General features: G+C 41.4%; 1 protein-coding gene across 3 annotated transcripts in view; it reads right to left on the bottom strand.

Annotated features, from left to right (window-relative positions):
• The window catches only part of LOC139755000 (uncharacterized), a 71,467-nt gene that overhangs the window by 51,143 nt on the left and 4,853 nt on the right, over positions 1–15,471 (bottom strand). The window contains exon 2 of one of the 3 annotated variants that reach the window (XM_071672905.1): positions 11,174–11,232. The exons of 1 other annotated variant lie outside the window; for it this stretch is intronic. In XM_071672905.1, the coding sequence (XP_071529006.1) occupies positions 11,174–11,202 (29 nt within the window). In that variant the 5' untranslated portion in view covers positions 11,203–11,232. Of the gene's footprint in view, positions 1–11,157; positions 11,233–15,471 lie in introns of all 3 variants that reach the window. One more of the 3 variants, XM_071672907.1, reaches the window with a different exon arrangement.

Genomic DNA, 15,471 nt, shown 5'->3' with positions numbered 1-15,471 from the left:
AGACACATACATATATACCCATGCACACAATTCACACTGTCTGCCCCTATTCATTCCCATCGCCACCTCGCCACACATGGAATACCATCCCCCTCTCCCCCTCCTGTGTGCGAGGTAGCTCTAGGAAAGGACAACAAAGGCCCCATTCGTTCACACTCAGTCTCCAGCTGTCACGCAATAATGCCCGAAACCACAGCTCCCTTTCCACATCCAGGCCCCACACAACTTTCCATGGTTTACCCCAGACGCTTCACATGCCCTGATTCAATCCACTGACAGCACGTCAACCCCGGTATACCACATCGATCCAATTCACTCTAGTCCTTGCCCGTCTTTCATCCTCCTGCATGTTCAGGCCCCGATCACACAAAATCTTTTTCACTCCATCTTTCCACCTCCAATTTGGTCTCCCACTTCTCCTCGTTCCCTCCACCTCTGACACATATATCCTCTTGGTCAATCTTTCCTCACTCATTCTCTCCATGTGCCCAAACCATTTCAAAACACCCTCTTCTGCTCTCTCAACCACGCTCTTTTTATTTCCACACATCTCTATTACCCTTACATTACTTACTCGATCAAACCACCTCACACCACACATTGTCCTCAAATATCTCATTTCCAGCACATCCACCCTCCTCCGCACAACTCTATCCATAGCCCATGCCTCGCAACCATATAACATTGTTAGAACCATTATTCCTTCAAACATACCCATTTTTGCTTTCCGAGATAGTGTTCTCGACTTCCACACATTCTTCAATGCTCCCAGAACTTTCGCCCCCTCCCCCACCCTATGATTCACTTCCGCTTCCATGGTTCCATTCGCTGCCAAATCCACTCCCAGATATCTAAAGCACTTCACTTCCTCCAGTTTTTCTCCATTCAAACTTACCTCCCAACTGACTTGTCCCTCAACCCTACTGTACCTAATAACCTTGCTCTTATTCACATTTACTCTCAGTTTCTTCTCTCACACACTTTACCAAACTCAGTCACAAGCCCCTGCAGTTTCTCACATGAATCCGCTATCAGCGCTGTATCATCAGCGAACAACAACTGACTCAATTCCCAAGCTCTCTCATCCACAACAGACTTCATACTTGCCCCTCTTTCCAAAACTCTTGCATTCACCTCCTTAAAAATCCCATCCATAAACAAATTAAACAACCATGGAGACATCACACACCCCTGCCGCAAACCTACATTCACTGAGAAACAATCACTTTCCTCTCTTCCTACACGTACACATGCCTTACATCCTCGATAAAAACTTTTCACTACTTCTAACAACTTGCCTCCCACACCATATATTCTTAATACCTTCCACAGAGCATCTCTATCAACTCCATCATATGCCTTCTCCAGATCCATAAATGCTACATACAAATCCATCTGCTTTTCTAAGTATTTCTCACATACATTCTTCAAAGCAAACACCTGATCCACACATCCTCTACCTCTTCTGAAACCACACTGCTCTTCCCCAATCTGATGCTCTGTACATGCCTTCACCCTCTCAATCAATACCCTCCTATATAATTTGCCAGGAATACTCAACAAACTTATACCTCTGTAATTTGAGCACTCACTTTTATCCCCTTTGCCTTCGTACAATGGCACTATGCAAGCATTCCGCCAATCCTCAGGCACCATGAATCATACATACATTAAATAACCTTACCAACCAGTCAACAATACAGTCACCCCCTTTTTTAATAAGTTCCACTGCAATACCATACAAACCCGCTGCCTTGCCGGCTTTCATCTTCCACAAAGTTTTACTACCTCTTCTCTGTTTACCAAATCATTTTCCCTAACCCTCTAACTTTGCACACCACCTTGACCAAAACACCCTATATCTGGCACTCCGTCATCAAACACATTCAAAAAAACCTTCAAAATACTCACTCCATCTTCTTCTCACATCACCACTACTTGTTATCACCTCCCCATTTACCCCCTTCACTGAAGTTCCCATTTGTTCCCTTGTCTTATGCACTTCATTTACCTCCTTCCAAAACATCTTTTTACTTTCCCTAAAATTTAATGATACTCTCTCACCCCAACTCTCATTTGCCCTCTTTTTCAACTCTTGCACCTTTCTCTTGACCTCCTTACTCTTTCTTTTATACATCTCCCACTCAATTGCATTATTTCCCTGCAAAAATCATCCAAATGCCTCTCTCTTCTCTTTCAATAATAATCTTACTTCTTCATCCCACCACTCACTACCCTTTCTAATCTGCCCACCTCCCACGCTTCTCATGCCACAAGCATCTTCTGTGCAAGCCATCACTGCTTCCCCAAATACATCCCATTCCTCCTCCACTCCCCTTACGTCCTTTGTTCTCACCTTTTTCCATTCTGTATTCAGTCTCTCCTGGTACTTCCTCACACAAGTTTCCTTCCCAAGCTCACTTACTCTCACCACTCTTTTCACCCCAACATTCTCTCTTCTTTTCTGAAAACCTCTACAAATCTTCACCTTCGCCTCCACAAGATAATGATCAGACATCCCTCAAGTTGCATCTCTCAGCACATTAACATCCAAAAGTCTCTCTTTTGCGCACCTATCAATTAACACGTAATCCAACAACACTGTCTGGCCATCTCTCCTATTTACATACGTATACCTATGTATATCTCTCTTTCTAAACCATGTATTCCCAATCACCAGTCCTTTTTCAGCACATAAATCTACAAGCTCTTCACCATCTCCATTTACAACACTGAACACCCCATGTACACCAATTATTCCCTCAACTGCCACATTACTCATCTTTGTATGTGCTTATATGTGTATATATATTTATCATACTTAATTGCTGCTTCCTACATCAGAGAGGTAGGGCCAGGAAACAGGTGAAGATAGGCCCATCCACTCATATACACATATATATACATAAATGCCCATACACGCATATATACTTTTTTTCTTTTTTTTTTCGCTGTCTCCCGCGTTTGCGAGGTAGCACAAGGAAACAGACGAAAGAAATGGCCCAACCCACCCCCATACACATGTATATACATACGTCCACACACGCAAATATACATACCTACACAGCTTTCCATGGTTTACCCCAGACGCTTCACATGCCTTGATTCAATCCACTGACAGCACGTCAACCCCGGTATACCACATCGCTCCAATTCACTCTATTCCTTGCCCTCCTTTCACCCTCCTGCATGTTCAGGCCCCGATCACACAAAATCTTTTTCACTCCATCTTTCCACCTCCAATTTGGTCTCCCTCTTCTCCTCGTTCCCTCCACCTCTGACACATATATCCTCTTGGTCAATCTTTCCTCACTCATTCTCTCTATGTGACCAAACCATTTCAAAACACCCTCTTCTGCTCTCTCAACCACGCTCTTTTTATTTCCACACATCTCTCTTACCCTTACGTTACTTACTCGATCAAACCACCTCACACCACACACTGTCCTCAAACATCTCATTTCCAGCACATCCATCCTCTATCCATAGTCCACGCCTCGCAACCATACAACATTGTTGGAACCACTATTCCTTCAAACATACCCATTTTTGCTTTCCGAGATAATGTTCTCGACTTCCACACATTCTTCAAGGCTCCCAGGATTTTCGCCCCCTCCCCCACCCAATGATCCACTTCCGCTTCCACGTTTCCATCCGCTGCCAGATCCACTCCCAGATATCTAAAACATTTCACTTCCTCCAGTTTTTCTCCATTCAAACTCACCTCCCAATTGACTTGACCCTCAACCCTACTGTACCTAATAACCTTGCTCTTATTCACATTTACTCTTAACTTTCTTCTTTCACACACTTTACCAAACTCAGTCACCAGCTTCTGCAGTTTCTCACATGAATCAGCCACCAGCGCTGTATCATCAGCGAACAACAACTGACTCACTTCCCAAGCTCTCTCATCCCCAACAGACTTCATCCTTGCCCCTCTTTCCAAAACTCTTGCATTCACCTCCCTAACAACCCCATCCATAAACAAATTAAACAACCATGGAGACATCACACACCCCTGCCGCAAACCTACATTCACTGAGAACCAATCACTTTCCTCTCTTCCTACACGTACACATGCCTTACATCCTCGATAAAAACTTTTCACTGCTTCTAACAACTTGCCTCCCACACCATATATTCTTAATACTATCATATGCCTTCTCCAGATCCATAAATGCTACATACAAATCCATCTGCTTTTCTAAGTATTTCTCACATACATTCTTCAAAGCAAACACCTGATCCACACATCCTCTACCACTTCTGAAACCACACTGCTCTTCCCCAATCTGATGCTCTGTACATGCCTTCACCCTCTCAATCAATACCCTCCCATACAATTTGCCAGGAATACTCAACAAACTTATACCTCTGTAATTTGAGCACTCACTCTTATCCCCTTTGCCTTTGTACAATGGCACTATGCACGCATTCCGCCAATCCTCAGGCACCTCACCATGAGTCATACATACATCAAATAACCTTACCAACCAGTCAAGAATACAGTCACCCCCTTTTTTAATAAATTCCACTGCAATACCATCCAAACCTGCTGCCTTGCCGGCTTTCATCTTCCGCAAAGCTTTTACTACCTCTTCTCTGTTTACCAAATCATTTTCCCTAACCCTCGCACTTTGCACACCACCTCGACCAAAACACCCTATATCTGCCACTCTATCATCAAACACATTCAACAAACCTTCAAAATACTCACTCCATCTCCTTCTCACATCACCACTACTTGTTATCACCTCCCCATTTGCGCCCTTCACTGAAGTTCCCATTTGCTCCCTTGTCTTACGCACTTTATTTACCTCCTTCCAGAACATCTTTTTATTCTCCCTAAAATTTAATGATACTCTCTCACCCCAACTCTCATATACATATACATATACATTCCTGGCACTACCCTGCCCCACAGGAAACAGCATCACTACCCCATGCTTCAGTAAGTTAGCGCCGGAGAACAGACACAAAAAGGCCACATTTGTTCACATTCACTCTCTAGCTGTCATGTGTAATGCACCGAAACCACAGCTTCCTATCCACATCCAAACCCCACAGACCTTTCCATGGGTTATCCCAGATGTTTCTCATGCCCTAGTTCAGTCCATTGGCAGCAAGTCAACCCCAGTATACCACATCGTTTCAATTCACTCTATTCCTTGCATGTCTCTCACCCTCCTGTATGTTCAGGCCCAGATCACTCAAAATCTTTTTTACTCCATCCTTCCACCTCCAATTTGGTCTCCCACTTCTTGTTCCCTCCACCTCTGACATATAGAGACTCTGTCAATCTTTCCTCACTCATTCTCTCCATATGTCCAAACCATTTCAACACACCCTCTTCTGCTCTCTCAACCATATTCTTTTTATTTCCACACATCTCTCTTACCTTCTCATTACTTACTTGATCAAACCACCTCACACCAAATTTTGTCCACAAACATTTCATTTCTAACACATCCACCCTCCTCTGTACAAATCTATCTATAGCCCATGCCTCGCAACCATATAAAATTATTGGAACTACTATTCCTTGAAACATACCCATTTTCGCTCTACAATATAATGCTCTCTCCTTCCACACATTCTTCATCACTCCCAGAACCTTCGCCCCCTTCCCCACCCTAAGGATGTCTTTCTTCACCTGTTTCCTGGAGCTACATCACTAACATGGGAAACAGCAATCAAATATGAAAAGAAAAAATACTCATTTGATGTTGGAAATGGGTTTACCCTAAGGCTTAAACAAATTTTTCCTCCTAATGCAACACGCAGAAACACCATTCACATCCTTGAAAACCCAGCCATATCCCTCTGCATGCTGCCATCTTTGGTGACTAGCACAACTAGTGGTATTTGCATATGCTTAGCTGTCTGCTCATGTGGTAAGTAGCTCCATATTATGAGCTTAATTCTATTGATATACATGGTAATACTTTCTTTATGTTGTACCTTAAATGTGTGTTTGATATATCAGTATATGATCTGATATATGGATGTAAGACAGAGGTTTTGTAACAAGGTGGTACAATGGATGATAATTCATTATCTTTTAACATCTTTTTTTCTGTTAAGCATTTGTGTGTGTGTAATTTTGAAATCAATTTTTCATTTTCTTAGGAATGTTTACAATTGGTACATCATCCAGTGATATAGGCATAAACAGGCCAGAAGTTCTGGAGGGTTGTTTCCTGGAAGCAGTAAAGTAATGTCTGTTTAAATTCCATCAGCTGACTGATTACACACTCAGAGAGTAGCCAATGAAAATGTCTTTTAACTCATTTTGAGTGTGATATTTTGATTTATATGTTATTAGGTACAGTAGGGTTGAGGGTCAAGTCAATTGGGAGGTGAGTTTGAATGGAGAAAAACTGGAGGAAGTGAAGTGTTTTAGATATCTGGGAGTGGATCTGGCGGCGGATGGAACCATGGAAGCGGAAGTGGATCATAGGGTGGGGGAGGGGGCGAAAATTCTGGGGGCCTTGAAGAATGTGTGGAAGTCGAGAACATTATCTCGGAAAGCAAAAATGGGTATGTTTGAAGGAATAGTGGTTCCAACAATGTTGTATGGTTGCGAGGCGTGGGCTATGGATAGAGTTGTGCGCAGGAGGATGGATGTGCTGGAAATGAGATGTTTGAGGACAATGTGTGGTGTGAGGTGGTTTGATCGAGTGAGTAACGTAAGGGTAAGAGAGACGTGTGGAAATAAAAAGAGCGTGGTTGAGAGAGCAGAAGAGGGTGTTTTGAAGTGGTTTGGGCACATGGAGAGAATGAGTGAGGAAAGATTGACCAAGAGGATATATGTGTCGGAGGTGGAGGGAACGAGGAGAAGAGGGAGACCAAATTGGAGGTGGAAAGATGGAGTGAAAAAGATTTTGTGTGATCGGGGCCTGAATATGCAGGAGGGTGAAAGGAGGGCAAGGAATAGAGTGAATTGGAGCGATGTGGTATACCGGGGTTGACGTGCTGTCAGTGGATTGAATCAAGGCATGTGAAGCGTCTGGGGTAAACCATGGAAAGCTGTGTAGGTATGTATATTTGCGTGTGTGGATGTATGTATATACATGTGTGTGTGTGTGCGGGGGGGGGGGGCATTTCTTTCGTCTGTTTCCTTGCGCTACCTCGCAAACGCGGGAGACAGCGACAAAGTATAATAAAAAAAAATAAAAATAAATGTTAACTATCTGTTAACTACAATATAATGGTTATGCTTTAAATTCCATCCTATTCTGATTTTTTTTGTGTGTTGGAAGCTCCATTCATGGAAACAAGTCCACATCAAGGCTGGGCAATAATCAAAATATGGAGAGGTTAATGAAAGGGAAAAAGAAAAGGGAAAGCGTATGTGAATTTTGCAGGAAATGAAAAACCTGTCTTTTAGTGTGCCATGTCACAGTTACTAGGGAATACATGAGAGGGATAAACAGTTCCAAAGCTTCAAGGTGTAAGAAAAGAAATAGTCAGAAAAACAGCCTACCTATGAGTTACCAATGACCATACAGTAATCAAATTACACAGCAGCTTGCCAAGTATTTCATGGTTTAGCTAGTAGTGGGAGCACACAAGCAGCTAGTTCTCAAGAGCAAAAACCAAAGTAATATCTTAAAAGAGGTCAAGCAAACCAAAATTGTGGCTTCGGCTAAGTGGGTCAAGTTTTGAATTTAAGTTGGATTACTCTCAACTTAACTCTGTCAAGTAAGGATGCAGTGCTACCCGTCATGCAAGAGCACTACTCCATACAAGGACAGATCAAGGCTTAGCAAAAACAGAGCAGCTGTTCTTCAGAAAAGAGATTTTTACATCCAAACATGACTCACAATGTCTTAGAGGTAGCCTTAGCTATTTCTGGGATGTGGGGTTTCCAAGATATAGTGGATGTTCCAAGTAACACCAAGTATGTTCAATGAGTTAAGACGTGGAATTACAGAACTGTCAAAGGAGAGAGGAAATTTGTGAGGAATTTTCGATGGAGACGGCAGAAGCTGGGTCTTGGAGACATAAAACTTAACCAGATCTCATCTTAATCTCCCCACTGATATATCCTGTCCAAATCTTGAGTTTGTTGAGGAAGTAGTGTTGAGATGAGATGCAGATCATGTGAGAGGAGGTGCACAATTGAAAGATAAGTGCATTCTGTCATTTGTAGAAGAAAGGATATCTTTGATAAAGAAGAGAGAAAGTGCAGGAGACAGGGCAGATTACACAGTGAGTAGCCAATGAACTTGCCTTTCAACTCTCATGTTTTGAGTGTGATACTTTTGATTTACGAATTAATGGAGAAAGGGGGAGATGCTGATCCATCAACTTCAATGGAGACAGATTGGCCTGAGGGGAAGCTATATATGAGGGAGCAAAGTGAGAAAAGGAAGCCAAAAGAAGGGAGCTTAGAGGAAAGACCCTAAAGCCACACTCTGTCAAAAGCTTTGGATATACCAAGGGCAACAACCCAGGATTCCCCAAAACCTTTCAAGGATGATGACCAAACATTAAGATATGAACGAATATCACCAGTAGATCTCACTTTATGGAGGCCATACTGGTGGTAAGAGAAGACTGTGAGATTCAAGATGTCAGAGGATATGGGCACTGAGGAGGGATTCAAAGACTTTGGAGATGATAGATGTCAAAGCAACAGGATGACAATTAGAGGGGTTAGAACAGTCATTCTTCTTAGGGATGGGATGTATTACTACATAGGCCAGAGGTTATAGAATAAGCTGCAAGACAGTGCTTTGATGTTCATGTTTGTGATTTATGAAATGTTTAATTTAACCCACAGTAACCATAAGTTGATGCAGGTGGCTGCAAATGTTACAGACAGTGAATCCATTTTGACACCACCTGAGAGTAACTTTGAGAACATCAATGGTGAAGTATAATTGAGTGATAGGGAAAGAAAACCTGACGCAAATCCAACAACCAGCACAGCTACACCAGTTTCAGCACACAAATGGCTCAGAATTAAGAATACTCAAGGCCAGAACCTCCCAGATTTAGACCTGATTTCAATGATGTTAAAAATGATATAATAGCTGTGGATAACAGATTTTAGATTTTGGGTATTAGCTAAATTGTTCAATAGACTTAGAAGATTATTTTTTCTATTATACCTTGTCGCTGTCTCACACGTTAGCAAGGTAGCGCAAGGAAACAGACGAAAGAATGGCCCAACTCACCCCCATACACATGTATATACATACATGTCCACACACGCAAATATACATACCTATACATCTCAATGTATACATATATATACACACACAGACATATACATTTATACACATGTACATAATTTATACTGTCTGCCCTTATTCATTCCCGTCACCACCCCACCACACATGAAATGAAGACCCCCTTCCCCCCACATGTACTCGGGGTAGCGCTAGGAAAAGACAACAAAGGCCACATTTGTTCACACTCAGTCTCTACCTGTCATGTATAATGCACCAAAACCACAGCTCCCTTTCCACATCCAGGCCCCACAAGACTTTCCATGGTTTACCTCAGGCACTTCACATGCCCTGGTTCAATCCAATGACAGCACGTCAACCCTGGTATACCACATCGTTCCAATTCACTCTATTCCTTGCACGCCTTTCACCCTCCTGCATGTTCAGGCCCTGATCACTCAAAATCTTTTTCACTCCATCTTTCCACTTCCAATTTGGTCTCCCATTTCTCCTCGTTCCCTCCACCTTTGACACATATATCCTCTTGGTCAATCTTTCCTCACTCATTCTCTCCATGTGACCAAACCATTTCAAAACACCCTCTTCTGCTCTCTCAACCACACTCTTTTTATTACCACACATCTCTCTTACCCTTTCATTACTTACCCAATCAAACCACCTCACACCACATATTGTCCTCAAACATCTCATTTCCAGCACATCCACCCTCCTCCACACAACTCTATCTATAGCCCACGCCTTGCAACCATATAACATTGTTGGAACCACTATTCCTTCAAACATACCCATTTTTGCTTTCCAGGATAACGTTCTCGACTTCTACACAGTTTTCAATGCTCCCAGAACTTTCGCCCCCTCCCCCACCCTATGATTCACTTCTGCTTCCATGGTTCCATCCACTGCCAAATCCACTTCAAGATATCTAAAACACTTCACTTCCTCCAGTTTTTCTCCATTCAAACTTACCTCCCAATAGACTTGTCCTTCAACCCTACTGTACCTAATAACCTCACTCTTATTCACATCTACTCTCAGCTTTCTTCTTTCACACACTTTACCAAACTCAGTCACCAGCTTCTGCAGTTTCCCATCCGAATCAGCCACCAGCGTTGTATCATCAGCGAACAACAACTGACTCACTTTAGATGTAAATAATTGATAATATACAAAAATACTGCACTATATTTTGTATTGACATTCATCAGAATTTACCCTGAAATAATATTTACAAAACAACAGCTTTGATCTTTTTCCAGAAACTCATTTTTCCAAGAAAACTTCACATGGTATTCAAATTCATTTTCCTAAACAAGAGAAAATCATTCTAGCTGGGTGAGTTTATATGCCATTTGTGGGAGAACAGTTTTTTATGCAATCTATGCATGTCTTTTAATGTAAGTCATCATTTTTCAGTATATGGTAGGGTGTTTAAAGAACTGTAGTTCCAGATATAGAATATATATATATCTCCTTCTGACACTGAAATGTAATATAAAAGCTCAAATGAATGATTTCACTGTTTGCTGGTTGACTGATAATTCTTATGAAATCTAATACAGCACCAAAAGAGTTGAGCTGTAATTCAGTCCTCATGGTTAGTAAATAATATATATTTGTTTGATATGTATTCTAAAGGATTGAATTACAAACTGCATAAAGCTCTATAGAATTTAAATAAAATGCCAGTCGATGTATGCTGCCAACTATCTGCAGTTCAGTTAATAACTTATAAAGGGCATAAGCATGATGCCTGAGCAACACATTTTTGGGACAGTTAAGCATCCCTCCTGTAAAGTTCCAATCCTTGAAATAAGATTTCTGTTCCACCTATGTTAGAGAGCAAAACAGCACAAACTACAGGTGATACATTCTATGTCAAATCTAACAAAATACAGACAGGTCAACTCCACTTATGCATTTGGAAAACTCTGATCAGTTTCCATGTGTTATTTACCCTTTTGATTAGCTACCTCTCGAATCTTATGATGCATGGTGCCATCTACTGGGTATCCAGCCAATGGTGCACCTCCTGTGAAAAGACGAAAATTAGTTAAAGTTACACTGCATATTTTATCTTTAGAACTCTAAAATGGAAATTAGGTTGTTTTTCAATCATTTACCCACTAACCCACATTTTCTCCTTTGTAAATCTCCTTGCCATGAGGTTCCTCATCATCAAAAGATGAGAAAAATATAGCTAATGGAAAACCCACACTTTACTCATTTTTTGTTTTTTATTAAATGATCGTTACTAAGTAACAGTAGAACCAACATCCCAATGCTAGAACAACTGCATCCCTAAACTGATAAGTTTTAAGGCTTAATATAATTCATTTTGAAATATCTGCAGAGTTTGATCTAGAGCATTATATTGCAATGAACAATACTGAATGAGGTGACAGCAGTATCTCTGGGAAAAATGGGGATAATTATAGTAAATTAGGTAATACACTTGTACAAAATCAACATAACCTATGAAGACCTCATCAACTTTACCCAGGACTAAAGATCTATATTGATTTTCATAACATATTTGAAATATACTGTTCACGCTCATGAAAATGCACCACTAATGTGGTACTGGATATCAATACACAGATAACACTGCAAATTCAAGGAGAAAACAGATATAAAGTTAGTATATGTGGCAGTTGAGGGAATAATTGGTATACATGGGGTGTTCAGTGTTGTAAATGGAAATGGTGAAGAGCTTGTAGATTTATGTGCTGAAAAAGGACTGATGATTGGGAATACCTGGTTTAAAAAGCGAGATATACATAAGTATACTTATGTAAGTAGGAGAGATGGCCAGAGAGCGTTATTGGATTACGTGTTAATTGACAAGCGTGCGAAAGAGAGACTTTTGGATGTTAATGTGCTGAGAGGTGCAACTGGAGGGATGTCTGATCATTATCTTGTGGAGGCTAAGGTGAAGATTTGTATGGGTTTTCAGAAAAGAAGAGTGAATGTTGGGGTGAAGAGGGTGGTGAGAGTAAGTGAGCTTGAGAAGGAGACCTGTGTGAGGAAGTACCAGGAGAGACTGAGTACAGAATGGAAAAAGGTGAGAACAATGGAAGTAAGGGGAGTGGGGGAGGAATGGGATGTATTTAGGGAATCAGTGATGGATTGCGCAAAAGATGCTTGTGGCATGAGAAGAGTGGGAGGTGGGTTGATTAGAAAGGGTAGTGAGTGGTGGGATGAAGAAGTAAGAGTATAAGTGAAAGAGAAGAGAGAGGCATTTGGACGATTTTTGCAGGGAAAAAATGCAACTGAGTGGGAGATGTATAAAAGAAAGAGACAGGAGGTCAAGAGAAAGGTGCAAGAGGTGAAAAAAAGGGCAAATGAGAGTTGGGGTGAGAGAGTATCATTAAATTTTAGGGAGAATAAAAAGATGTTCTGGAAGGAGGTAAATAAAGTGCGTAAGACAAGGGAGCAAATGGGAACTTCGGTGAAGGGCGCAAGTGGGGAGGTGATAACAAGTAGTGGTGATGTGAGAAGGAGATGGAGTGAGTATTTTGAAGGTTTGTTGAATGTGTTTGATGATAGAGTGGCAGATATAGGGTGTTTTGGTCGAGGTGGTGTGCAAAGTGAGAGGGTTAGGGAAAATGATTTGGTAAACAGAGAAGAGGTAGTGAAAGCTTTGCGGAAGATGAAAGCCGGCAAGGCAGCAGGTTTGGATGGTATTGCAGTGGAATTTATTAAAAAAGGGGGTGACTGTATTGCTGACTGGTTGGTAAGGTTATTTAATGCATGTATAACTCATGGTGAGGTGCCTGAGGATTGGCGGAATGCGTGCATAGTGCCATTGTACAAAGGCAAAGGGGTTAAGAGTGAGTGCTCAAATTACAGAGGTATAAGTTTGTTGAGTATTCCTGGTAAATTATATGGGAGGGTATTGATTGAGAGGGTGAAGGCATGTACAGAGCATCAGATTGGGGAAGAGCAGTGTGGTTTCAGAAGTGGTAGAGGATGTGTGGATCAGGTGTTTGCTTTGAAGAATGTATGTGAGAAATACTTAGAAAAGCAAATGGATTTGTATGTAGCATTTATGGATCTGGAGAAGGCATATGATAGAGTTGATAGAGATGCTCTGTGGAAGGTATTAAGAATATATGGTGTGGGAGGAAAGTTGTTAGAAGCAGTGAAAAGTTTTTATCGAGGATGTACGGCATGTGTACGTGTAGGAAGAGAGGAAAGTGATTGGTTCTCAGTGAATGTAGGTTTGCGGCAGGGGTGTGTGATGTCTCCATGGTTGTTTAATTTGTTTATGGATGGGGTTGTTAGGGAGGTAAATGCAAGAGTTTTGGAAAGAGGGGCAAGTATGAAGTCTGTTGGGGATGAGAGAGCTTGGGAAGTGAGTCAGTTGTTGTTCGCTGATGATACAGCGCTGGTGGCTGATTCATGTGAGAAACTGCAGAAGCTGGTGACTGAGTTTGGAAAAGTGTGTGGAAGAAGAAAGTTAAGAGTAAATGTGAATAAGAGCAAGGTTATTAGGTACAGTAGGGTTGAGGGTCAAGTCAATTGGGAGGTGAGTTTGAATGGAGAGAAACTGGAGGAAGTGAAGTGTTTTAGATATCTGGGAGTGGATCTGGCAGCGGATGGAACCATGGAAGTGGAAGTGGATCATAGGGTGGGGGAGGGGGCGAAAATCCTGGGGGCCTTGAAGAATGTGTGGAAGTCGAGAACATTATCTCGGAAAGCAAAAATGGGTATGTTTGAAGGAATAGTGGTTCCAACAATGTTGTATGGTTGCGAGGCGTGGGCTATGGATAGAGTTGTGCGCAGGAGGATGGATGTGCAGGAAATGAGATGTTTGAGGACAATGTGTGGTGTGAGGTGGTTTGATCGAGTGAGTAACGTAAGGGTAAGAGAGATGTGTGGAAATAAAAAGAGCGTGGTTGAGAGAGCAGAAGAGGGTGTTTTGAAGTGGTTTGGGCACATGGAGAGGATGAGTGAGGAAAGATTGACCAAGAGGATATATGTGTCGGAGGTGGAGGGAACAAGGAGAAGAGGGAGACCAAATTGGAGGTGGAAAGATGGAGTGAAAAAGATTTTGTGTGATCGGGGCCTGAGCATGCAGGAGGGTGAAAGGAGGGCAAGGAATAGAGTGAATTGGAGCGATGTGGTATACCGGGGTTGACGTGCTGTCAGTGGATTGAAGCAGGGCATGTGAAGCGTCTGGGGTAAACCATGGAAAGCTGTGTAGGTATGTATATTTGCGTGTGTGGACGTATGTATATACATGTGTATGGGGGGGGGGTTGGGCCATTTCTTTCGTCTGTTTCCTTGCGCTACCTCACAAACGCGGGAGACAGCGACAAAGTATAATAAAAAAAAAAAAATATTTCTGATATCATTTTGGCTACAAGGTGAGGTTTTCATATGTTCTACTGATATTCTAAACATGTAATATCACTTACATCAACCTCATTTTTTTCCCTGGTAATGTATCAAAAGATATGAATGTCCTAGTTCAGAGATGTTAATGAAATGGCACCACTAGATTCCTCATACTCTGTAGAATCAGTGGAGTGTCAGATCTGAGATGCTACATCTCCTACTCCCAGAACTTTAAGTCAGGAATCAGAGGGGAAATATGGACTAAAAGCATGCCATATTAACAGTTTAGAGTGTAAAGAATAGATTGATACCACTTTTATCAAAATCTGCCTGCTGAACCAAGAGAAGTAACTTGTAAATATCCTCATGCTATGTCAAGGACATTTGAAATGTCATCAAATCACCACCTGGTGCTTGTTTAGATTCTACAAAGCTCTATTCAATTTGTATATCAATCTAAAAACTGCAGAAAGCTGTGCCTGTAAGATTTACGGAAGGCTGATTTCCTAAATCACAGATGAGATGCACTCCAAATGATGTTGTCAGGCACTGCGATATTCAAAAGGTAAACACGAACGAATCCACATTTTGAAAATAAAATGAGTTTAGATCTCTTAATATAAAGGGTATGAATTACAACATAAGGCAATCTGTTCCACATGGGTTCATATTCTAATATCTCCATATACATCTTAATCAATATTCAGTGTCAAACTTAACAATGCATAGCAACATGCAGTGGAGCATATCTTTTCAATAATGATGAAATTTAATCATCAGTAGAACCTATATAGATCAATTGTAGCATTTAGACAAATAAGTTTTCTTCTTGTTTTTATATTTATCAGTGTTTCACACTGCTTTACTGGTTTATTTCTTATTTCATTATACATTTTTTTACATTTAATCGCTGTTGCCCACGTCAGCG

The sequence above is a fragment of the Panulirus ornatus genome, chromosome 18, assembly GCF_036320965.1.
Source record: "Panulirus ornatus isolate Po-2019 chromosome 18, ASM3632096v1, whole genome shotgun sequence".
In the NCBI taxonomy this organism is placed as follows: Eukaryota; Metazoa; Arthropoda; class Malacostraca; order Decapoda; family Palinuridae; genus Panulirus; species Panulirus ornatus.
This window is presented reverse-complemented; position numbering and strand designations above follow the sequence as displayed.